This window comes from Sphaeramia orbicularis, chromosome 17, assembly GCF_902148855.1.
Source record: "Sphaeramia orbicularis chromosome 17, fSphaOr1.1, whole genome shotgun sequence".
NCBI classification, from domain to species: domain Eukaryota; kingdom Metazoa; phylum Chordata; class Actinopteri; order Kurtiformes; family Apogonidae; genus Sphaeramia; species Sphaeramia orbicularis.
Window position 1 is genome coordinate 6,530,137 of NC_043973.1, and position 26,017 is coordinate 6,556,153.

A 26,017-nucleotide genomic window follows, 5' to 3' on the forward strand; every position below is an offset into this window, starting at 1 on the left:
CAGCATTTGTGTCTGAGGCTCCACACAAGCACCGCAGAAGTAGCTCACTGCATGTGAAGCTACTTTAAGTTGCCACCAACTTAACATGACAATAAAGATAAGAAACTACATGTTTAAATTACCAAATTCATGCTAAGTCAATTCCATGGGTTATCAATATCAGTCAATGATGTGTCTATGTATATATGTCATGGTGCAGACAGGGGACTCACTAAAAACCAGGCGTTTCACCCAGGGGCAAGGTGATGCATGTCCTGCATCACACACATTGCGTACATCACTTTTGAGTTTATCTGATTGGTTTTGATGTGTGGAAGAGAATGATTTAATTTCAGGTGAAATATGAACAAGAAAGCTTTTTCAACTTTTCAGATTTAAGTATTTTATTTAAAACAAATTTTCAAATAATAACTGAAACATCATGTTTGCCTCATGTTGAACACATATTCATGCAGTCTGCTTGTGTGACCAATAATACTGCTCCTGATCAAGCCATGATAATTTTATAATAGTGAGCAAATACTACTAACAGATTTTTGGGTAAACTAAATAGAGTAGTCTTACATGTCACCATTTCTAAAAGAGGGTGTTTTTACTGGACTACTTAAAAAAATGCAAAAATTGAGAGTATACCCACTTCTCCACAGCCAATAACTAGAGAAACTGAGAGGGAGAACTGGCTGTAATGCTCTTTACTGTGGGTTTTGGCGGCTCTGAAAAGAGCCTTTGTGGAGATCAACCTCCACACACCTCAGCCAACAATGATCAGATGTTCTGCAGAACACCACTTCCCTCTGCATTGAAGTGAACACCGTCATCTGACAGGTGCTCCAGGGTGATATCGGGTATGCGGTGTGGGTCTCATTTCCAACTCCGCCATGGAAACTCTGTCCCGCATGATGTGCCTGGTTCGTTTCATCCTGTGTCTGCTGTCCGCTCACTGGTACTACCAGCACCAACGTGGCAGAATGTCAGAGAACATAAGTAAGGAAGTGGGGAAAAGCTCCATCACTGTCTGGTAGTGGTGGTATTGCTACCAAGTCAGTATCGGTATCAGATCGATACTAGCATGGTGAGATTGATACTTTAATTTTACTCTTTCTCTTGCACACATTGCTTTGATGAAAGTCAAAGAGGTGAAAGCCAGGTCACCGGACCCACTATTTCTGTCTTAGTGCGAAGCAGGCACACTTTGCTTCTCCCGCCCTGTCTTGTGTTTCAATGTTGTGCCATCACATGACTCAGCAGCGCAAAGCAAACAAGCAAGTGTGCCTGCCCACCAGCACACGCACAATGCATGCTCAGATTGAGACACAGAGCAGAAGAATGGCATGGAAGAGCAGCGTCATGTGGCTATATTTTCAGGCCAAAAATGAGACAATAGAAAGCTGAATAATTTGTAAAAAGGCTAGAAGGTACAGATAATTTCGATTTCATTTTTGTATTGCAGTTTTTTGAACACTACCTGAAAAACTGTATTTGTTCTAATTTGTTTTCCAGTGATTATTTTGTGCACTTTGTTAGTTTAAGAAAAAAATTCCAGACATGGGGAAAAATTGGTTTGATACTGTTCGATTGTTTTGGAAAAAAAAAAAAACTTATTTTGATAATAAAGTATTTTCTAATTACTTATTAACTTTGCCTAATTCTGTCCTGGGTTTTAACAATTTAATAATAAAAAAAGGAAACATCACAAAACACACAAAGGCCATGAAAATTAACTGAGATTTAGCAATTCAATTATTCATCCACCTTAATTATTGAAATGTACCAGTACAATACAGGGCGATACTGGCCCTGTATTTACTTGGTATTGGATCGATACCAAAATATGCAGTATCGTACACCACTACTGCCTGGATTTTGCTGCGCGGTCCACAAGCATGGGCAAGGCACTTCAAAAATGTGCACGGTGATGTTCCAGTAAACCATGCCCACTCTGGGTGAAACACCTGGTTTTTAGTGAGTCCCATGCAGAGCAGACAGTGTGTGTGCTCCTGTTCCGACAATCTTGAGTGCTTGTATTGTGGATTATATAATTAAATTTTTCTAGACTACAAACTGCTTCTCCACTATGTTAAGCCATATAAAAATAGTTTCTGTGGTTGTTACCATGCTATTTGATCAATAAAGCAGTTAAGCTACTGAAATGTTACTTGATTCAGGAAATAATGACGTTACCACCAAGCTCCTAAGAACTGTAGTTTTGCTACAAGTAGCAACGCTACTGCCCAATACTGATGGTCTCAAATGTCATCTGGCTCAGAGAGGTGGTGTGAACCTGTGACAATGTATTCAGTAGGAAAATATTACGTCAGAATAACTGTAAACACGCAAGACTTTTAAGTGTGATTTGACTAAAAAGAAGAGATTTCAGCCAGATCAAACTAAACCATGGTTCAAAAGTTTGGCAAATTAATAACATGCCAACATGAATGGTTGTCTTTAGAGGTGGACATTAGGCATTGATTTCACCCATTGCATCCAAATGCTGACTTGCCACTTAGCTGCATTATGAAGTGCTGGGTTCATACATTTTTGTTGAAGACGTACAAAGATTTAAGGATTGCTGAACACTTTGGTTTTTGGCAGGCTCCAACAAACAAGTTTTTTCAAACAAGTGGTTGAAAAGGTGAATAAAATGATTGAGGGGTTACCAAGATAACTTCTGATTTAACCCTTGGATTTCAGTATCAGGGAGTATCAGAGAGTTGACTTTTACCAGTGTAATTCACCATGGTAATTTGTATATTACTTGCAGTAGTATTAGTAATACTAGTATTACCTGGTGATCTCTGGTAATTTGTAATAATGGGGGTGGTTGTCTGTGATTTTGATCCCATGTCTTTCCCAATGTCTTTAATGTCCAAAGTAAAGATTACACAGAAAATTGCCTCCCCCTATTTCAGTGAGCAAAGAGGTCTTGTGGTAAATTTAGTCCAGTGTAATTTGACATCTCAGTGATTTAAAAGATATTTTCTTTCCCCTGTTTCCTACTGAAGACCTGTGGAGGCTACGCTGGTCATTGTTAGTGAAAGTGCTTTGTTGTTAGTGAAAGTGCTTTTGAGTGCAATTTTAGAGCGCTTATGTCACAATACCACAGATTCTTCACGATTATCTCTGGACCTGCTGCGGTGGTCCGGCCTCTTCCCTGCCCTCATCATCACCACTCACTTATCCTCAACCGCCTCCATGTGTCTCCCCCTACTCCCCCCTTCTCCCCCTCTCCCCCAGTCCCTATCTCTATCGCTCTCTCTTTTTCCCCTTCTCTACCCTCTCTCTTTAACCCCAGCTGGTCAAGGCAGACGGCCATCCTCCAGGAGTCTGGGTCTGCTCGAGGTTTCTGCCTGTTAAAGGGAAGTTTTTCCTCGCCACTGTCACCAGTCACAAGTGTTTGCTCCTGGAGGATTCTGTTGGGTTCTGTAGAATTGACTTAGAGTCTGGTTTTGACCAACTCGATATATAAAATGTCAAGAGATAACTTTGTGATCTGGCGCTATATAAATAAAATTTGATTGATTGAGTGATTTAATTGGTTTCCCCTGTAAGTCGCTTTGGAAAAAAGCGTCTGCCAAATGCGTAAACGTAAACGTAAACGTAAACAATGCAACATGGATATTTATTGACAGAGCAAACTGAAATACAGGGGTTGGACAAAATAATGGAAACACCTTAAAAAATCAACAAAATATAATTTAATATGGTGTAGGTCCGCCTTTTGCGGCAATTACAGCCTCAACTCTCCGAGGTATTGATTCATACAACTTGTGAACTGTTCCAAAGGAATTTTAAGCCATTCTTCAGTTAGAATACCCTCCAACTCTTTTAGAGACGATGGCGGTGGAAATCGACGTCTTTCTTGAATCTCTAAACTCACCATAATGCTCAATAATGTTGAGGTCTGGGGATTGTGCCGGCCATACGAGATGCTCAACTTCATTAGAATGTTCCTCATGTCATTCTTCAACAATTCTAGCTGTATGGATTGGGACATTATCATCTTGAGGTGAAGGTGTTTCCATTATTTTGTCCAACCCCTGTAGTTCCAAACTTCATGATCTCAAAAGATGAACGGAATAGTGACAAGCATGGCAGCTACAGTACATTTTATATCTTTCTTCAGGTTCCTAGATCCTATAGATAAAGTCAGTAAAATAAAACAAATGTCCTGTGTAAATGTGCTGCACAAAACAAAGACATGAGGGGTTAATATCTAAATCAGGAGAGGTCCGCAGGTTATTCTATGTGATGTGTCTTGTGAATAGGGCCTAATACTGCAAATCTAACCTGCTCTGGAGAAATATATGTTCCAGATAGTGAATCAAAATAAAAGCACTGACCTATTGACAAAGATACAGACAAACAGTAATTAAGTAATTAAGGCCTCAGTTACAAAGATTTTTTTGAACAATGGGTTTGTAAGTATCTCCCAGTTTGTACGAAATCTGGAATTCATAGACATTCATGGAGGGAGTATCAGTTTCTTACAGCCATCTTATGAAGTTGGTATGGCTGCCGTTCAAATCCCATGACCTACAAGAGGCCTCCATGAGAAAATATGTGATTTCGTGTCATACAAAGACTGTACAGTTGTCATGTTCTTTGTAAGGGTGCCTTGGGACCTTCCTATGTGATTACCTGTTGCTTTGTATCATGCGCGTTGAGATGTGGTGTCAAATGTAAAGTGTGTTACAAATAAAATATATTATTATTATTATTACCTAAAGCCACTTCATGAATTTTGTGTTGTAAGATGGCCGTGCGACACCCTTATGTGCAACTCACGGCACTCTCAAGTTGTTAGTAGGAAGATCTTACACTTTTTTCAGAATATTGAGACCAGTATATAATAGGGATGCAACAGTACTTGGGAAAACCGTGTGCCGTTTCAGTCTGCCCTGCACAGGACAATCTGCCCTTATGGACAGCAGGTTTTCACTTTTGCAATTGAGTCTCTCTCTGGTAGATAATCGTGGCATTTTTTTAACACGATTTTCTTTTATATCCCTATGCAGAACAGGAATTTATTTATTTAAAAAAAAAAAAAAAAAAAGCTCCCTTTGGGCCCTATGTGTTCACATGCCTGTTTTATACTACTGTATACAAGTAGTCAAGGAATAAGAAAGGGTTCTATTGTTCAGTATAGAAAGTGTTGTTTTATTCAGTACAGTGACATAATTTTTTTCCTACTGTGGGCTGGTCAGGTTTTGCTGACAAGCAAAATACAAATATAAAAAGGTTTTCCTTACAAAACACAAAACACGTACCAAAACGAAACAAACTGTGACCCAAGAACTGGGTAAGACTGAACTGTGGGTTACCTGCACTGTTGCACCCTTAGTATATAAACAGTGGCCTTGTACTAAAAGTCCCGTGTTGTATCATCGCATGCAAGAAGGCAGTAATGCCCACAAACACTCGAAACTTCTACAGCTAGAGCTGCAAGACGAAGAGAAGGAAGATCAAGTGGTTTGTGGCCTCTGTTTTGGTCTGGCAGTGGCAGAAGAAGAGGGACATTCTAAAATTGCTTAATGCAAAAAAAAGCTGAATGTAGCTTAATGACTGAGAACAGTGATGAATCATCATCAAAGCTTGTGTGGACATCTCTAGTCCATGCCCCACTTTCACCTCTGCAAAAATCACAATGAAAACCCCAGAATTATGTATGCTGTCCACGTTAAGCTTTTTCCTCTCAAATTCCAAAAAAAAAAAAAAAAAAAAACATTCATTCATTAATTCATTCATTTATTCATTCATCTTCTGAACCGCTTTATCCTGGAGAGGGTCACGGGGGTGCTGGAGCCACCAGCATTAAATATGTCAACACATAATTTGGTGATGATTGACTGCTGTTTTCCGACATTAAGGTACATTAAGCTTTTTTACATTAAGCATGTTAGAATGTCTTGAAGAAGATGCAGAGAAGACAGAAACATTGGTGGGTGTGGCCATGAATACAGAGGCGGTACCTCTACGGACAGTGCGACAGTCTGTGAGGCTAAGACCTGGGCTTGTCTCTGGGTTAAATAGTGAATGCAGCCATTTGAAAATGAGCAAACGATGGGTCAGCGAATGCAGAGGCTTAACAAACGCAAAATCCGTTTCTGCGCTCATTGCATTCGCTGAGCCATTGTTCGCTCACTATTTGCGTTCAAGGGTGCGCTAAACAAGTGCATTCACAATTTAACCCAGAACAACGCCTCTGCTTCCGCTGTTTCCAGTCATCTGACAGCATTAAGGTTAAATGAAGAATTATTATAGTATATCTGTGACCCTGGATCTGTGACCTCCTCCCCTTACCCTCACCTGTCTGGATGGACCTCCTCACACTCATCTGACTATAGATGTACCCCCTCAGCTGTCTGCATGCCCCCCCCCACACACACACACACACACCACACTCACACACACTGAACTGAACTGATTATTTACACAATATATATATGTATATTGTGCTTCCGGTTGGATGTCTAAGGATGACCCCAGTTATTCCGCACTGGTAACTTTATTAACAGAACTCTAAACGGTCACTGTTGGTCGAAACCACGCCGAACAACAGGACAAACAGACTGTATAGAAAAACTGAACACTGTTTCATTCCTCTCATCCACGCACTCATATCTCATTATGTGCACACACAGACACACACACACCCGCTGGTGTGTGTGGCACCAGTTCACTGGCTCTGCCCCAATACGGTTCTCATTCATTCATTCATCTCTCAAAGCCACACACACTTTGTCCTGAACTAATCTATATTTATCCATAAATTGATAGAGAATAAAATTCAGTGAGCGGATCAGTCCTCACTCGGTAAATTTGTTTTTATCAGTGCAAAATGACCATGAGAAAAATCTGATATCATTAAAGATATTGTCAAACTTGTGTTAAAAATCTTCTTTTTCAAATGTAAATAATATTTCAAAGGAAATACATGACAGAAACGAAGTGAAATGAAGCTACAAGAATACATCCTCCTTCTAACACGGACCTCGGAGGTCCGTGTTAAAATCAGCCCTGGAATGAGGAACTGGGCGAGCGCACACGTTTAAGCCACTAGCCCAGAAATGGGATAGCGCATTTTACATTGCGTTGGGGTTAATGAACTAACGCACGAACGCATTTTGCATTGCGTTAGTTGTTAACGAACAAAGAGCGAGCCCAGAAACGGGATAGAGCAAAATGCGTTAAATGGACACATTTTGCGTTGTGCTGGGCTTAAAGATTTAATGACCTAGAGCTGAAACGAGCCCCTGATTCATTACTACCCTGCTGTTATTTTTCTGTGGGTAACAGAATAAAGTAATAAGGTAGAAGTTAAGCGAACATTGAAAGTTGAAGTAATGTGATGTCAAGTCAAATTATTAAAATTTGGCCAGCATGTATTTTATATGTTTGGGATCATGTGCTGTCCACGGTGCTGAATTACACACTTCTGTATGGAGGAAAACACTGACCTGCACAGTTAAACATAAACAAAAAATTAGGAGTCATAATAAGACATCAAATGGAGAAATCTGAAGTAGAAGGTATAAGAATAAAACAAAGATACACAAGAATAATAGAATGTTAAAAACACTAACCATCCACCACCGAGTGCCTAACCCTAACTGTCCATCACACACATTCTCTCCATCACCCTGAGCCTAATCACCCTGTGGACTCTCCATTATCTCCCTCCAGGTTTTGTGTTGTTCTTCATGTTTATTTTTCTGTTAATAAAACACTTTTCCTTCAGCACCGTGCACTTGAGTCCAGTCATTCACTCCATCTTGAAAGTTTGCATACGACCCCTCTACGAACGCCACAATTGCTGCACGAATGACATACTACTGCCTATTACAAACACTTTACATCCACCTTAAGAATGCTATGTGAATCTCTGTCTGTATATGTGTTCATGTGAACACCATAAGGGACCCTAATAACAACGTACTGTGTTATTGTGATTTACTTGCTGCCACCACAGGAACATGGGGTTCTGGAATGGCCTCCTCATCCATGAACATCACGTGTCATTCTTAGGTTGTTCCTAAGGCATACCTTAGGGCGCCCTACGAAAGGGGATTTTGTAGCATGTTCAAACAAATTCTTGCACAAGATTATCCACCTGGCTACAAACTCAGGAATGATCTATGAACTCTCCATTCTTATAAGTCTGCCTTATGAAGGTCATACGAAATGGTCTATAAATCATTCACACGGTGTTTATAGTCATTTGTAATGGCATTTGTGACTGTAGTAAGTAAATAATAATAATAATACATACTACTACTACTACTACTACTACTAATAATAATAATAATAATATAATAATGGATTAGATATATATAGCGCTTTTCTATGAACGCATACTCAAAGCGTGTACAGTGGATCCATTATTCATTCACTCACACATTCACACTCTGGTGGCGGTAAACTACATATGTAGCCATAGCTGCCCTGGGCAGGCTGACGGAAGCATGGCTGCCATTCGCACCTACGGCCCCTCCGTATTTTATATTTTCTTCTGTCTTATTTATAAAGGTTGACAAGAAGAAGAACTCTAGTGCTTTATTAACTCTCCTTCATGATGATATACAGTATGTTTAAGATCTACACTGCTCTGGATTAGGACATGTTCCAGATAGGGACAGTTAATAAAGCACTAGAAGCCTTCTTGTTGTTGACTGTTTTAAACCTTAAAGACAAAAGAAAATTAAAAAAAAAATACTTACTTACATAATTGCTTAATTCCAGTTTTATGGTCCAGCCCTAGCCATAACAGTTAAATTCAGATATGAGAGGTAAGCTGCAGACAGTGCAGGTACTCTTAGGAGGATCAGGGCAGTGTCAGACAGCACCTTTTGTCTTATTTTGCTGAAGGTGACTGCCACAGTGCTGAAGTACCAGGTCCACTCAAAATAAGTGTGACATCTCTGACAAATTGTCAAGGAGGCTCCCCCTGCTGGGCTTTCACTGTGCTCGCAACAAAAACCACCCTGGTGTTCTGCCCCTCTCTCTTTCCCTATCTATATCTTTCTCCCACTTCTCTGTCACTCTATTGCTTTTTCTGCCTACAGTCCATCACTCTCTGCAGTATATAGCTCCCTCCTTTCAGTCCAAGAGTAGGAAAACAAAAACAAAAGGTGCATTAGAACCAGAGAATAGTATGGGCCACCCAGAGACTGAATGCAGCAGCCAACCAGCACAGCACGGTGCCACAGCCACAAAAACCAGAGCATACTCACATGCACAAATGTGCACTAACAGCAATTCTGTTAGACTTCAGCCAACAGTGTTTGTAAAGAGGTTTCAGTCAGCCACTGCAGAGCCACTGACATGAAAACTGAAAGAGGCAGTTGCTGAAATGTCACCTAAATGATACAATAAACCATGTCCATCACGTGGTCACAAATTACTCTGCACAAACCATACTTCTTACTGATGTCCTGTCCACACTAATGCAGACAATTTGTAAAAGATTTTTCTATATGTCTGGGCTCCTCATCCATACGTAAATAGTGTTTTGTGTTGAAAAAACTGAGTTGTTTTGGGTTTTTTTATAGAGTCTGGTTTGTGTGTATTCATATGGACAGGGAAAAGAATAAGATTGGAAAACTATGGTGTTGACCTCATTTTGCTCATGTGTATGTGTATGCATAAACATTATTTTTGTGTAATGAAGCTACACCTGAAACATTAAATCCACATGTATACATCAGTGTGTGACCTGCTTTAGATTGACGTCAACACAGATATCTTTGGGAGACGGACCGGCCTTATAGATAAATTCACATCATGTGAAGAATACACTTTAAAAACCTTTAACAAACTTAAGTTTATAACTGAATTTGTTGTTACTTCATGACAGAGTCATGCTTCTCCATCTACTACATCCAGTATTATCCACATTGTCCACAGTCTGAGGTTCAACACAAAACATGTCTGAGTACATGGGTACATGTGTGGGTATGTGTGTACATGTAGATGTGTACGTGTGGGCGTGCATGTGGGTAGGTGGGTGTATGGGCATGGGTGAAGGTGTTTGTGGGTGTGTGTGTGTGGTGTGTAGGTGTGTGTGTGGTGTGTGTGTGAATGGTCGAACATGTGGGATGGTGGTGTGTATGTCTGGGAGTCAGTGGGTGTGTGTGCATATGCTTGTGTGGGTGAGTGGGGGACTGGGGGTGTGTGGGGTTTGGGGGTTGGGCTTGGTGGGATGGGGAGGTGAACCTCCAGGCCCCCAGGGTGTTTGGCTGTGGCAACAGGGTGCGCGCTGGCCTGCAGCGGGTGGCGGTCTGGGCCGGCCTGGCCGGTGTGCTGGGTGGGACCCCTGCCCGGGGAGACGGGTGGCTCCTGGGCTCGTGGGGCTCGGGGACCAGCGCCTTGCCTGCCCCTGGGTGGCCGGCCCCCGGCGGGGGAGTGGCAGCTGGTGTCCCTGGCCTCCTGGGGCCTGTGCTCGGCTGCTGTGGGGCCTCTGGCGGGGGCCTCCCTTGACTATCTTCGGGGTGGGCACACTGTTGCCTCTCGGGGGGCAGGCTGGATCCCCCCTCTCCGTGGTGTCTGCTGGATGGCCGGGTCTTGGGGCCCTCTTGGTCAGCCCCTGATCCTTGGAGGGAGTACGGTTGCGGTTGCATGTCTGTGTTCTTCACCTCAGTCTGTTTGCCTTGTTCACTCTGTCACAGCAGATGAATGTGAACAAACTGATGTTGTGTGGATTTGTTTCTGGTATTATTTGTATAGGTATTATTTGTGTGAAGGTGGTATACGACATTTGTTCATGCTTTCTTATATTCTTCATTTCATAGGTCTTATGTATCTCATTGTTGTGTTTTGGTTTTTTTTTGTGGTTTGTTTGTTTTGTTTTGTTTTTTTCTCTCTCTCTTCTGCCCAGTTTACTCAGTTCTGGTTGTAGTTATTGTCACCATTATAATTGTCTCCATGGTTGTTGCTGTTTGTATTGTTGATACTTTCTTGTGAGGGTCTTCTCCACCTTCTTCTCTCTTGTTCTCTCCCTTCTTCTACCCCCCCCACCCCCCCCCCATGTCAGGTCCGGCATCGAAATGTGGTTCAACAAAACTCATAATAAACACAGTAGAATATCGAAGGGCGCTTCATACTTTATGAAGTTACCCTTGGCAAAGCAAATTTGTTCAGCACCAAAAGGAACCAGACTACCATTTTGCTGTTAGGACGCTGGACAAGACAAGTAGGAAAAAAAAAAAAAAGTAGTGTGAGATACCCCTGGTAAAATGTCCAAATAAAAGAGGATACACAAGCAAAGGTGTTAGAAAAATGGGCAATGATGACTGGAGTACAGTTGGTGTCGGCTGCTGCCTTATCAGTACAGACAGCTGCCTGTCAGCCAGCTGAGCCCATAAAAAAAAAATAAAAAAAAATGTCTGAGCGTTTATACCACTTCTTCGTAATTTTGCATTGTTGTGTTGATAGATGTATTTTGTAAAACAAAGTTCATGAGGAAAGATTTCTTTAAAATGCAGAAAAAAAAAATCCTTTAGAAACATATCTGTGTGGACAGGGCATGAATGTCAACCAACTACATTTTCCATTTGACAACTGACAGTTGAAAATCACATTTTAATGTTGACAAAAGCAGGCAAGCAAAATGTATGTGTCTGCAATGTGGTTTAGAGCCAGGTTTCTCAAATGGTGGGCAGACACCTTCTATGTGTTTAAGAGTAGGCTAAAAACCTTCCTTTTTGATGAAGCATATGGTTAGGGCGGCTTAGGCTGCTCTTAGCTATGCTGTTATAGACTTTGGGCCTGATTTACTAAGATCGCAAATAACAGGCGCAAATGTGCTTGCACGCTAAAATATGCGCGTGCTATTGATTTGCGTGTCAGGGGTGATCAACTAAGATTGCCTGCACAAATGACAACAGGCGCAAAGTCTTGGAGACCACCCTATATAAAAGAGGATTTTGCATGCACTACTGGTTGTCGTCATGGAGACAGTCCGCTGTAAAAACTGCTCTTGGATATGCCAGCACTCATAAATATGAAGTTGTTCTTTTTCCATACAGAGGGGTGAAGAGGTATTTCTCTGTTGTGTTTATCAGTGGTGAAGTGTGTTATTAGTGAAATAAATACCTTCTCTATGTCGCTCTGCATGGTGAACTAAAACTTTTAAGTCTGTGGGCAAGCAAGGAAACCCTCCACATCAATGCTTATATAGAAGGTTCAGGAGCCCAGTCAGAACACTGTGGACAGCGCTGTTTGTGTGTGTGTGTGTGTGTGTGTGTGTGTGTGTGTGTGTGTGTGTGTATGTGTGTGTGTGTGTGTGTGTATGTGTGTGTGTGTGTGCGCGTGTGGTGCAGTGCTAGAACCCCTCTTGGTCTCCTTTGCGTGCGCGCGGCACAAGAGACAGGGAGAGTGAAGGAGGGACAGAGAGAGAGAGAGAGAGAGAGAGACATTTCTAAGGAGTTGGTCCTGGCCTATAGATGAGTTTCAATGTTTACTAACAACAGTGATGTGCGTGGAACTCAGAGGCAAAAACACGAGTACCAGCTACCGGCTGGCTCACATCACCTCGTACACCTCCAGGCTCTCCCCCAGAACTCGTGAACGAGCCAATATGCCGATATGTTAGCTCTAAAACAGTCCATTAACTGTCTCTGTCCAAAAGCCGATCCCATCTTCTCTTTCACGGCTGCATAATTGACTTGACCGATCGGGAAGGCTGTCCCATAGTAGAAAAGCAGACTTGCAAAGATGGGTGGGGAGTATTCTCACCAGCTCCCCACTGAACTCACCGGTGTCGTCCGCCGTAGCTCCAACTGCCACTTCCAGCTGCCTCACCCAGCTGAGGAAACTCTGGCTGCCCTCGCTGGCAAAGGGAGCAGGTAGATCCACAATCACTCTCTCTATATAGGGTGACAGGCCAGGGGAAGCCCTCCTGGTAGGTTTAAAGGTAGGCTTCATCACCGTACCACATGATGACAATCTTTTTCCATGCCACTAAGCGCAACAGGCACGCAGGCTAACTATACTGAGAAGCTACACTAACCGCGGTAATAACTATAAACAGTGGTCGGCAGAACAGAACCACCACTGCCATCAATGTAACCGAGCGGTCTTTATGCCTAACTTATACTTGGTGAAAGCTAAGTAATAAATGGCACACAGAAGTTTAGCAGGTCCATCGTTTAACACGCTACGAACTCGACGTGACTTCCGCCTCCAAGACTTAATGTATGCATACGTCACATGAAACTCATTACAGGTGATGTGCCACTGGTGGAACCGGGCATGGGGGGCAGGCCCATAAAGTGGGAGGCCATATGTCTCAAATTATTATTTTTTCCTTCCGTCATTCCAAAAATGTTGATGTGACCAGAACAGATTGGTTCTCTGCATTGTGCCTATGCCTCCTTGCCACAACTACTGCAGCCAGTTTTGCGCAAAGTTAAAACCTGCCTTTCAGACATGCTAAATATAGACACAAAATCAGCCACTGCAATCAGTTTCAGGCTTGGTAAATCACATTGCACGCGCTAAATAAATATTTGCATTTACCTCCCAATAATTTTATGCGTTCTGGCAGAAAGCCCATATTGCTATTCATCAGGGCAAACACGCTAAATGCATTGCACGAGCTATTTTGCCCATTTGGAGGCGCAAACCTCGGTGCGCCCTGTTAGTAGATAAGCTTCAACGTGTTTATGTGTGCGCAGACAAGTTTGCGCACGTTTTCATACTCACAAACCTTTAGTAAATCAGGCCCTTAGACTGCTGGGAGACTCATCATGATACACTGAGCTCTTGTCTGCTCTTCCTCCTGTCTGACCTCCCCTCTGCTCCTCTCTTCTCTGACCTCCTTTCTCCTCCTCTTCTTCTCTATTCACACCCTAGCAAATGCATGTTATTGACTTGACTTCTTCCCCATAGTCTCTGCTTATTGCCTCACAGGTTTTTCCTGGATCATCCTGGACCTGCTTCTCTCCTGCCTTCATCATCATCACTCATTTATCCATATAGTTGTGGCAGTGTTTATTATATAGTGACATAGAAGGTAGAGGTTTCTATTATTTGTACTAACAGTTGCAGTAGTAGTATATCCACTGTTAATACTTGTATTTGGATTAGTAGTATTTACAGCTGTAGACATTTGTTCTAGCTACTGGTAATTATATTAGCACCAGCTGTTTTACTTTTTAACAGTTCTAATTCAGTGTGCTGTGCATGTGTCTACCCTATTTCCCCCATCTCCGCCCGTTCTCCAATCTCTCTCTCTTTATGTCTTTCTTTTCCTTTAACCCTCTCTTTAACCTCGACTGGTCAAGGCAGACAACCATCCTCCAGGAGTCGGGGTCTGCTCAAGGTTTCTGCCTGTTAACAGGAAGTTTTTCCTTGCTACTGTCACCAAGTGATTGCTCCTGAAGGATTCTGCTGGGTGTCTGCAAATTGGCTTCAGAGTCAGGTTTAGAGCAGTTCTAAATGTAAAGTGTCATGAGATAACTTTTGTAATTATTTTGCGCTATAAATAAAATTTGATTGATTGATTGATTGATTGATTGATTGATTCATTCATTCATTCTCATTCATTCATTCATTCATTAAAAGTGAGCTGTAGACTCATTCTGAATGGGTCACTGAATGTAAAGAATGTTAAATGCTTAGACACAAATTACAAAATTTGTGTCACTGTCCAAATACTTAAGGACTGACTGTATTCCACTGCTGCAGGTTTGCCTTAGTGTGTCCATAACCTGTTGAAGAAAATACAGACAGAAAGCAATGGAAGTGAGACTGGAAAAAAAACAAAAAACAATGAAGAGCAAAAAGGAGAGAAGTTGGAGGGAGAAGCAAAACTGAGAGACAGGAACAGAGATAATGACAGCAAATGAGAGAGAGAAACAGAGAGAAGGTTCAGGCAGAGTTCAGTCTCATTACTAAATGATTGCAGTGAGTGACTAAAACATGTCAATAGCGTGGAACACAGTGCTCATTGCCCCCACCCCCGCCGAGTAAGAAAATATGTTGACAGAATGAAAATATGGTGACGTCCTTGGATTTTGACTCTGTAAGGGCATGTTATATATCTCGCTTTATAGGGGGGACCGATGAAGAAGGAGTTTTTGTGAATGCTGCTTGACCTGCTGAGAAAACTGCTGCCAACTCAAGCCTGGTATGTCAGGAATATAAAGTATACTATGAATGTTGTGAGTCATTGAAATACATTTGTTCCCACAATATTCTGAAGAAAGTCATTGGGAAATGTTAAAAAGGATTAATTTACATTTTTTTCCAGACATCATTTTGAATTTTCTCAGCTGCCTGGTGCGCTAATGACAGCTGACAGGGCTTCATGTCCATATGCTCTTACATTACAGATATAAGAAGAAGCCACTGTAGCTACATTTTAAGTCCATGTACACCTGGTATTAAAATGTGCAGTATATACAGATATGCTTTCTATAACATCTCTGTCTTTTTGTTCTGCTGTCTCTCTTTCTTTCTCTTTTTTCCTCTGTCTCACTCTCAGGCACACCTCCTCATTGCTCTTTCTGTCACACCTCCTCATCAGTGATTCCCCTCACCTGTGAGCACACCTGGGCTCATTAGGTAGAGGGTTTATATTCACCTCTCTCCTTTGTTCTCTGCCAGATTGTCTTCTACCTGTGAGAAACTTTCCAGCGTTATACCTGATTCTTCGTGTCTGATCTCGTTCGCCCTGACCCGCTCTGCTACCCGTCGTCTGATCCCTGCCTGACCGTCTGCCTGGTTCTGCCTTTTCGTCCGTTTCCCTGGTACTCGACCTGCCCTTTGTCCCAGACCACGTCTCTCTGCCTGCCGCCTGGTATCGACTTGCTTCCGCCTCGGACCCTGTCTTCTGTCTCAGCCCCTCTGGATTCTACGGACCCCGGTTACTGGATTATCTGCCTGTCCCCGACGCCCCCCTTTGCCTTACCCCTGTCGGCTTTTTGAGACTGAGTTTGTGACTGTGTTTAAAACTGTGAACTGTATATTGAACTCCTGTTGCTTCTACAAAGCTTCAGTAAAGGCTTTCAAACTCATACCTTTGTGTCGGTCTGCTTCTGGGTTCCGGTTGTATCTGTTACAGTACAATCTGGCCAGAAATGGACCCAGCGGACCGAACCTCAGAGGGGGCTTGCTTGGACCGTGTGGAGCAGGGAGTAGCGGCTATCGCTGCACAGGTCCAGCAGCTGGCAGCCCTCATCACACAGCAGACTTCTTCCGCACCCGATCCAGCTCCTCGATCCAGCTCCTCCGGCTCCGTTTCGGGTTCGTCATCTGATTCCACGCCAGAGCCCCGGGTAGGGGAGCCAAAACGTTATGCCGGGGATCCAGAAGGCTGTAATCCGTTCCTCACGAACTGCTCCATCCTGTTCGCTCTGCAGCCACGCACGTTTGCGACTGAGGCAGCCAAGGTCGCCTTCGCCATAAACCATCTCACCGGCAGAGCTCGGCTGTGGGGAACGGCTGAGTGGGAGAAGAGTACCCGCCTGCTCTTCATTCCAGGCTTTCGCTGAGGAGCTGCGTAAAGTTTTCGGACTTCGTGACTTCGGGTCCTGATGCCACGGGGGCTAATGAGCATCAATCAAGGTAATCGATCTGTTTCTGATTACGCTATAGACTTCCGCGCCGAGCTAGACTCAGCACATGGAACTCAGGTGCACAGTGTGACGCTTATCTGAGCGGATTAGCCCCTTACATCAAGCATCAGCTGATTTCTTTTGATCTTCCCTCATCTGGATGGTTTAATTGAATTAAACACGTTGGATCGACGCATACAGCTGTGGAGGCAGGAGTCACGTCGGGAAGGGAGAGGGCCCGAACTTCACTCCGAGCTCCAGGGTTACGCCTCCTCCCGATCCACAGACAGAGACATTTGCTGAGGGAGGGGCGGGCCGATGCAGGTGGGACGGACCAGTTTGTCAGCGGAGGAGAAGGAACGACGGCGCGTGAGAATCTGTGTTTGTACTGTGGTCAAGCTGGACACTTTGTTTCTAAGTGTCCAGTAAAAGGGAGGGCTCAGCAGGGAAAAGGGGCATCCTGTTGAGCCGGTTTAAGACATCCCCCAAGTACCAGGCCGTTGTTCCACGTGCAGCTCCAGATGGCTTCAGAACCGTTCACTCTCGCTGCTTTCATTGACTCTGGGGCGGATACTAATCTGATGGACGAGGTCTGGTTGAACAGCTGGAACTGGAGCGGGAAACACTTCCCCCCAGTTAGCCAGTGCATTAGATGGACACCTTCTAGGAACTGTTACTCATCAGACAAAGCCTATCACGATTTAATAGCTGGAAATCACCATGAGACCATCCAATTCCACGTACTGAAGTCACCTAACCTACGTTAATCCTTGGTTTTCCTTGGCTTCGGCGTCATAACCCACACATAGACTGGTCACAGGGTCCATTTTAGGATGGAGCCCTGCATGTAAGTCCATCTGCCTCCAACAGATCCATGTCCAAACCCCCAGTTAGTCCCTGTTCTGCCATAGACCTGTCCCATGTTCCGTCTGTTTATCATGATTTTAGGGAGGTGTTCAGTAAATCCCGGGCCATGTCTCTGCCACGCACCGTCCTTACGACTGTGCCATAGACCTTTTGCCAGGCACTACTCCCCCTAAGGGCCGTCTCTATTCCCTGTCCGCTCCTGAGAGGAGGCCATGGAGACTTATATTAATGAGGCTTTGGCCGCTGGTATTATCCGGCCATCATCATCCCCCGCTGGAGCTGGATTCTTCTTTGTGGATAAGAAGGACAAGACTCTCCGCCCCTGTATAGATTACCGGGGCTTAAATGACATCACGTTAAGAACCGTTACCCTCTCCCTCTCATTTCCTCTGCATTTGAGCTGTTGCAGGGGGCCACCATCTTTACTAAATTGGACCTCCGGAACGTTACCATCTGGTACGGATCCGTGAGGGGATGAGTGGAAGACGGCATTTAACACCCCACTGGCCATTACGAGTATCTGTGATGCCTTTGGTCTACCAATGCTCCAGCTGTGTTTCAGGCACTAATCAATGATGTTCTTAGAGACATGCTGAATAAGTTCGTGTTCGTGTATCTTGATGATATTCTGATTTTTTCTCATTCTGAGCAGGAGCACGTACATCACGTCCAGGTGGTCTGCAGCGCCTCCTGGAGAATTCCCTGTATGTGAAAGCTGAAAAGTGTGACTTTCACGCCTCCTCAGTGTCCTTCCTGGGTTACATCGTGGGACGGGACCGGATGGAGATGGATCCAGCGAAGGTTTCGGCTGTCACCTCCTGGCCAGTGCCCGAGTCCCGTAAGCAGCTGCAGAGGTTCCTGGGGTTCGCCAACTTCTATAGGAGTTTATACGGTTACAGTACCGTGGCTGCCCCTCTCACTGCCCTCACCTCCTCCAAGGTTCCATTCAGATGGACTACAGAGGCTGATGAGGCCTTCAGACATCTGAAGGACCGCTTCAGTTCAGCACCCATTCTGCGGGTTCCAGATCCAGAGAGACAGTTTGTAGTGGAGGTGGATGCCTCTGATGTGGGGGTGGGAGCAGTTCTCTCTCAAAGAACTGCAGATGACCTGAAAATGCATCCCTGTGCTTTTTTTTCCAGGCGGCTGTCCCCAGCAGAGAGAAATTATGATATTGGCAATCGTGAACTGTTGGCGGTGAAACTGGCGCTGGAGGAGTGGCGGCATTGGCTGGAGGGGACCAAGGTGCCATTTCTGGTTTGGACTGATCACAAGAATCTTGAATACATCCGTACAGCTAAAAGGCTCAACTCCCGTCAAGCCGTTGGTCCTTGTTTTTACCCGCTTTAATTTCTCCCTCTCTTATCGGCCAGGCCCGTAACATCAAACCGGATGCCCTGTCACGGCAATTTATGGTCGGGGAGGGAAGCGATGATCAGCCAGACCCCATCCTCCCAGTCTCCTCGCATGGCAGTCCTCACCTGGGATGTGGAGGAACGAGTAAGAGCCGCCCTGGAGGATCAGCCGGGTCCCAGCACCTGCCCCCAGAACCGCCTGTTCGTCCCTCAGGAGTTAAGGTCAGAGGTTTGCAATGGATTCATGGTTCAAAACTCACCTGTCACCCTGGTATTCAGCGCACCCTGGAGGTATTGCAGCGGCGGTTCTGGTGGCCGTCCCTAGTGGAGGACACTACAGGGTTTGTCAACGCATGTCCGGTCTGCAATCAACACAAGACTCCTCGTCGCTCCCCAGCCGGTCTCCTTCAGCCACTGCCTATACCCCACCGACCCTGGTCACATATTTCCTTAGACTTGTCCGGGTTACCTCCTTCTGAGGGGAATACAGTCATTTGACAGTATTGACCGTTTTAGTAAAATGGCACATTTTATTCCCCTGCCCAAGCTCCCCTCAGCCAAGGAGACCGCTGAGGCGGTTCTCTTTAATGTGTTCCGTTTACACGGCATCCCAGTGGATGTCGTGTCAGATCGAGGCCCCAGTTTACCTCTTTTCTGGCAGGAATTCTGCCGGCTACTCGGTGCCTCGTCCAGTTTGTCATCAGGGTTTCACCCACAGTCCAATGGTCAGACGGAGAGGATGAACCAGGAGATGGAGACTACTCTCCGCTGTATGGCATCTAAACATCCTGCTACCTGGGCCAAACAGCTGCTGTGGGTGGAGTATGCCCACAATACCCTCTCCAGCTCTGCCACAGGACTCACCCCATTCCAGTGTGTTCACGGTTTTCAGCCTCCGCTTTTTCCTGCAGCGGAGGTGGAATCATCCTGTCCGTCAGCAGAGGCTTTTATCCGCCGCTGCCGTCAGACATGGGCCCAAGCCAGAGCACTGAAGCGAGCTGCTGATAGTATTCAACCACGCCAATCGCCGTCGCTCACGGGCCCCCAGTATCAGGAAGGACAGAAGGTCTGGCTGTCCACCCGGGACCTACCTAAGAACTGAATCTAAAAAGTTGGCCCCGAAATTCATAGGTCCTTTCCCCATCGAGAGGGTGGTCAATCCAGTGGCCGTCAGGCTGAAGCTTCCTCGTACTATGCGCATTCACCCCACTTTCCATGTCTCCAAGGTGAAACCTGTTCATGAGAGTCCCCTGATGCCTCTCAGCCCTCAGCCCCCCCCCTCCCCCCGGATGATTGACGGCGCTCCAGCCTTTACTGTGCGCAGATTGTTGCGCTCTCGTGCCGGGGCAGGGGGCTCCAGTACCTGGTTGACTGGGAGGGTTACGGCCCTGAAGAAAGGTCGTGGGTTCCGGCTCGTCAGATCCTAGATGGTCAGCTCATCCGTGATTTTCATCGTCTGCACCCTGATCAGCCATCTAGTAACCGAACCACGCCGCTGACAATGGTGTGGTTTCCCCTCCTTCCCGCTCCTGAATCGCCGGCGGCGGAGGGGAGCTTCGGAGGAGGAGGGGTCGAGATCAGAAGAGGAGGTCCTTTCTGAAGAGTATGACCCTCCTCACCCCTCCACCCACCCAGCTTTGTTTTGGGACGTCAGGGGCCGTCCCTTGAGGGGGGGGTTCTGTAACATCTCTGTCTTTTTGTTCTGGTCTCTTTCTTTCTCTTTTTCCTCTGTCTCACTCTCAGCACACCTCCTCATTGCTCTTTCTGTCACAGCTCCTCATCAGTTGATTCCCTCACCTGTGAGCACACCTGGGCTCTTAGGTAGAGGGTTATATTCACCTCTCTCTCCTTTGTTCTCTGCCAGATTGTCTTCTACCTGTGAGAAACTTTCCAGCGTATACCTACCTGATTCTTCGTGTCTGATCTCGTTCGTCCCTGACCACTCTGCTACCCGTCGTCTGATCCCTGCCTGACCCGTCTGCCTGGTTCTGCCTTTTCGTCCATTTCCCTGGTACTCGATCTGCCCTTTGCCCCAGACCACGTCTTTGCCTGCCGCCTGGTATCGACCTGTTTCCGCCTCGGACTCTGTCTTCTGTCACAGCACCTCTGGATTCTACGGACCCCGGTTACTGGATTATCTGCCTGTCCCCGACGCCCCCCTTTGCCTTACCCCTGTCAGCTTTCTGAGACTGAGTTTGTGACTGTGTTTAAAACTGTGAACAGTAATATTGAACTCCTGTTGCTTCTACAAAGTTTCAGTAAAGGCTTTCAAACTCATACCTTTGTGTCGGTCTGCTTCTGGGTTCCGGCTGTATCTGTTACACTTTCCAGTATAGACCACAAGTTAATGCAAGGTGTTGTGATCACATTTTGATCAAGTTTGCCTAACCATATCTGGACATAGTCTGGCTTACAGTGTCTATTTATTGTAATGATGAAATATGTACTTACATCATCAGGCCCCACCTCAGAAACAACACTTGGCAACTGCATCACAGGTTAAAGAAAACTGATGATTCACATCCTCTGGAGCTCAATGAAATGAGAGGCTTAATAGCTTTATGTGGTGACAGTATTGTGGAAGAAAACAAGGAAACTTCTTACAGAAATACATGAATTTAGGAATACATTTCAAAATAAATGCTAAAGCAGGTGGTCCTGTCTTCCTGCTAATGGAAAACAAAACATCTAAAGGAGGATCATCATAAAAATAATAAGACAGTTTAGGCAAAAGGAATAACTTGTCCGGTTTCTGAGGAGCTGGACAAGATCTAACCAACATTAGACAGAGCAGAGCCAGACTACGACAGAGACTCAAACTTCATAAAGGAGGGTAATCCTGCAAACACTATCACTGAAAGGCTTTTAGTATAATAAGATCATGTTACTAACATTATATTGTGATTTTCCACCAATGACATTACCAATCTCAATGAAGAGTACAAGAAGGATTTAAAAATACCAAGTGTAAACACAAAATAAGATTAGATTGTTTATTGTCCAGATAATGTCAAAGGCCATGTTTACACTGTCAGCCACGATTCTAATTTACTTATTGAAGGTGAAGGCCAATATCATATTCCAGTGTGAAATCATGCTGTGCAGTAAAAAGGTTCCTGTGTTTTATGATGCTTTGGGTTAATTTACTGCTGCATTCATAGATACGTTGGATTTGAAAAAAAATTTAGCAGTACAGTACAGTCCAGTGCAGAGTTGTAACAAATCTCCACTTAAACGGATAAGGGAAAAAAAAAAATGGTTCTGATGTAACTATTCAGACTGAAGTCATATCAAAACAGAACAGATCTGTATCTGACTCAGGAATACATATGGAAGTGGCCAAGGTCAGAATTCATGTGATTTATCATAAAAAAATTTAAAAAAAAATAGATCTCAGTCCATGTGATCATATTTTTACTTTTGTCTACAGTGTGAATGTAGCCAGTGTTCTGCTGACCTGTGCATCACAGAAGTTGATTTGTTGATTCAAATTATGTACAAAATAAACTGCAATATACATCTGTGTCTGGATTGGTGTGACACCTCTTTGAGCCTGGAGGGCATTATCACAATTTCCCTTCTAACAGGAAACAGGAAAATTAGTATTGACCAGACACCTTAAAAGAACTGAATTAAATACTATAGAGTGATATACACTTTAACTGAAATAAATCCAGACTGTCTGATAGTTAAGTGTTGATAATTTTTGAGCAACCTTATCGCCTGATAAATATTACATCTTATTTGACAGTAAGAGCTTTGTGCATTTTTTTTTTTCTACGTTGTGACAACAGATTGTTTGTATTATTTCAACCAGCTCTTGCAAATCTGGACAAATTCACTAATTTTGACACGTGTGAAATGTGACATTTGCATGCATGTGCTCTGATTTTCAGACTTTATATATTGGTGTTTCTAAGAAGAACAGGTGCAGGCCAACCAACAACTCTAAATTGCAATAACCATTTCAAGTGAAGTTTGAGTTGTGCACAAATGGATGCTTTGTACCTCAAGATATGATAACATCTTTAGGGTAGAGGTGGCAAAACAGCATTAACACAGCAAAAGAACTGAGCTGAAGTGTTTTTTTTTGTGACAGATAGAAAAGAAGAATACTTACGAGAGCTCAGCAAAGTCGGTCATCTGGATTTTGGCCTTGTGAGCCAAGATCTCCATCAGGTGGAGGCCCTCATCTGTCCTCAGGCCACTGACAGAAGCAACAAAGGGAAACAAGAAGACAGAAAACAAACAAGGTACAACATTAGGATGGTAGGGAAAGGCTGAAAAGCTGAAACGACATGAAGATCATCCCATTTATCATCAAGTGACTGATGATTTTCTTGCAAATATTTCAAGCTTGTAACAGCAATACTGTTTTATGTATACTCCTTATCCCAGTTACTGACAGGTGTGCATTACTATGCAGGAGCAAAATCATATGACAGGAATACAACCATGACTGTGACAACAAATGCATTTCACTTCTGGATGTATAGAGAAAGAGTTTTGTCTTTCATGACAAAAAAAATTCATATACTTGAGATCACATGGGAAAAGCATATACTTATCAGATCACATGGATAAACCATCAAAACGCTGACTATTTTAAGTTGGTAGGATACACACAGCAGGCTGATGTCTTCATTAGGACAAACAGTGTGACAAGTCAGAGTAATGTGTAAAACATTAGAAACATGACTTTGTGGATGAACATTAAAACCAGTCTCTGAACTCCATCATGATGACCAAGGTTTCAAGGTCAGATTAAACTACCAGATTAAATTAAATTAAATTAAATTAAGATTAAATTAATTACCATGTAAAAACACAGGCACCTGTGTAATCAGCAGCAGTATTGAGTAACTTGGAGACGAATACCGTATTTTCCAGACTATAAGCTGCTTTTTTTCTCATGCTTTGAACCCTGCGTCTTATACAATGATGCAGCTCAAGTATAGATTTTTACAGGCTAATGGCCTCCAGGGGGCACTCTAGCAGGAGGTGCAAAAGTGAGACAGACAGGTGGAAGAGGTGATGCAAAGAAAAGTTTTAGGCTTAACATTTAACAATCATTTTGCGTGTCATGCACAAACCCTCATCATGGAAAACACATGAAGAAATGCATATGATGCAGCTTTTAAGTTAAAAGCAATCGACCCGGCTGTTCAAGAAGGAAGTAGAGCTGCTGCACGGAAGTGTCATTGAGAGCAACAATGAAAGAGAGACTGAGAAGGTGTGTGACAGACCCTTTCTGAGGCTGTTCAACTCCGACACTGAAGAAGACAACTTCAGTGGTTTCAATGCCCAGAAGGAAGATGAAGATAGTGATCAATGACTTTCCTGGGTTTTTTTAACCAGCCATGTTACTACCATTTTACTGTGGTGTTATAAGCACTGTTTGGAAAAAAAGTAGTTAAGGTATGTAAAGAAATATTTAAATAATGTTTCTGTTTACCATCTTTCTGTGTAAATATCTCATGTTACAACGTGGACACCTGCAGCTTATAGTCAGGTGCAGCCTATATATGTACAAATATTTTTTTCTTTTAAAATTTGGTTGGTGCAGCTTACATTCAGGTGCGCTCTATAGTCCGGAAAATATGGTATTTATCATTTAAACAGGGATATGAGGATCCAGATTTCTCTGTATGATAACAAATGCCATATCCTAGATATGGCACACACACCACACACATATATATATATATATATATATATATATATATATATATATATATATATATTATTAATATATACAGTACAGGCCAAAAGTTTGGACACACCTTCTCATTCTTCGCAGTTTCTTATTTTCATGATTTTCATTGTAGAGCCTCACTGAAGGCATCAAAACTATGAATGAACACATGTGGAATTATGTACTTACCAAAAAAGTGTGAAATAACTGAAAACATATCTTATATTCTAGTTTCTTCAAAGTAGCCACCCTTAGCTCTGATGACTGCTTTGCACACTCTTGGCATTCTCTTGATGAGCTTCCAGAGGTAGTCACCTGAAATGGTTTCCACTTCACAGGTGTGCCTCATCAGGGTTACTTCGTGGAATTTCTTGCCTTATTGATGGGGTTGGGACCATCAGTTGTGTTGTGCAGAAGTCAGGTTGATGCACAGCTGACAGCCCTACTGGACAACTGTTAGAATACTATTATGGCGAGAACCAATCAACTAAGTAAAGAGAAACGAGTGGCCATCATTACTTTAAGAAATGAAGGTCAGTCAGTCCGGAAAATTGCAAAAACTTTGAATGTGTCCCCAAGTGCAGTCGCAAAAACCATCAAGCGCTCCAACGAAACTTGCTCACATGTGGACCGCCCCAGGAAAGGAAGACCAAGAGTCACCTCTGATGCTGAAGATAAGTTCATGCGAGTCACCAGCCTCAGAAATCGCAAATTAACAGCAGCTCAGATTAAAGACCAGATGAATGCCACACAGAGCTCTAGCAGCAGACACATCCTCTACAACAACTCTTAAGAGGAGACTGCGCCAATCAGGTCTTCATGGTCAAATAGCTGGCTAGGAACCACTGCTAAGGAGAGGCAACAAACAGAAGAGATTTATTTTGGCCAAGAAACACAAGGAATGGACCTTAGACCAGTGGAAATCTGTGCTTTGGTCTGATGAGTCCAAATTTCAGATCTTTGGATCCAACCGCTGTGTCTTTGTGCGACGCAGAAAAGGTGAACGGATGGATGCTACATGCCTGGTTCCCACCGTGAAGCATGGAGGGGGAGGTGTTGATGGTGTGGGGGTTGCTTTGCTGGTGACACTGTTGGGGATTTATTCAAGATTAAAGGCAACCTGAAGCAGCATGGCTACTACAGCATCCTGAAGTGACATGCCATTCCATTCCGGTCTGCGTTAGTTGGACCATCATTTATTTTTCAAGCAGGACAATGACCCACAACACACCTCCAGGCTGTGTAAGGGATATCTGACCAAGAAGGAGAGTGATGGAGTGCTGCGCGCCAGTGACCTGGCCTCCACAGTCACTGGACTTGAACCCAACCGAGATGGTTTGGTTGAGCTGGACCGCAGAGTGAAGGCAAAAGGGCCAACAAGTGCTAAGCATCTCGGGGAACTTCTTCAAGACTGTTGGGAAACCATTCAGGTGACTACCTCTTGAAGCTCATCAAGAGAGTGCCAAGAGTGTGCAAAGGCAGTCATCAGAGCTAAGGGTGGCTACTTTGAAGAGACTAGAATATAAGAGATGTTTCAGTTATTT

General features: G+C 43.9%; 1 protein-coding gene across 1 annotated transcript in view; it reads right to left on the minus strand.

The window, feature by feature from the left end:
- Nucleotides 1-26,017, minus strand: part of LOC115436682 (receptor-type tyrosine-protein phosphatase N2-like) — a 474,948-nt gene that overhangs the window by 322,548 nt on the left and 126,383 nt on the right. Inside the window, 1 exon segment of the mRNA XM_030159587.1 lies at nt 22,899-22,985. Within this exon segment, the coding sequence (XP_030015447.1) occupies nt 22,899-22,985 (87 nt within the window).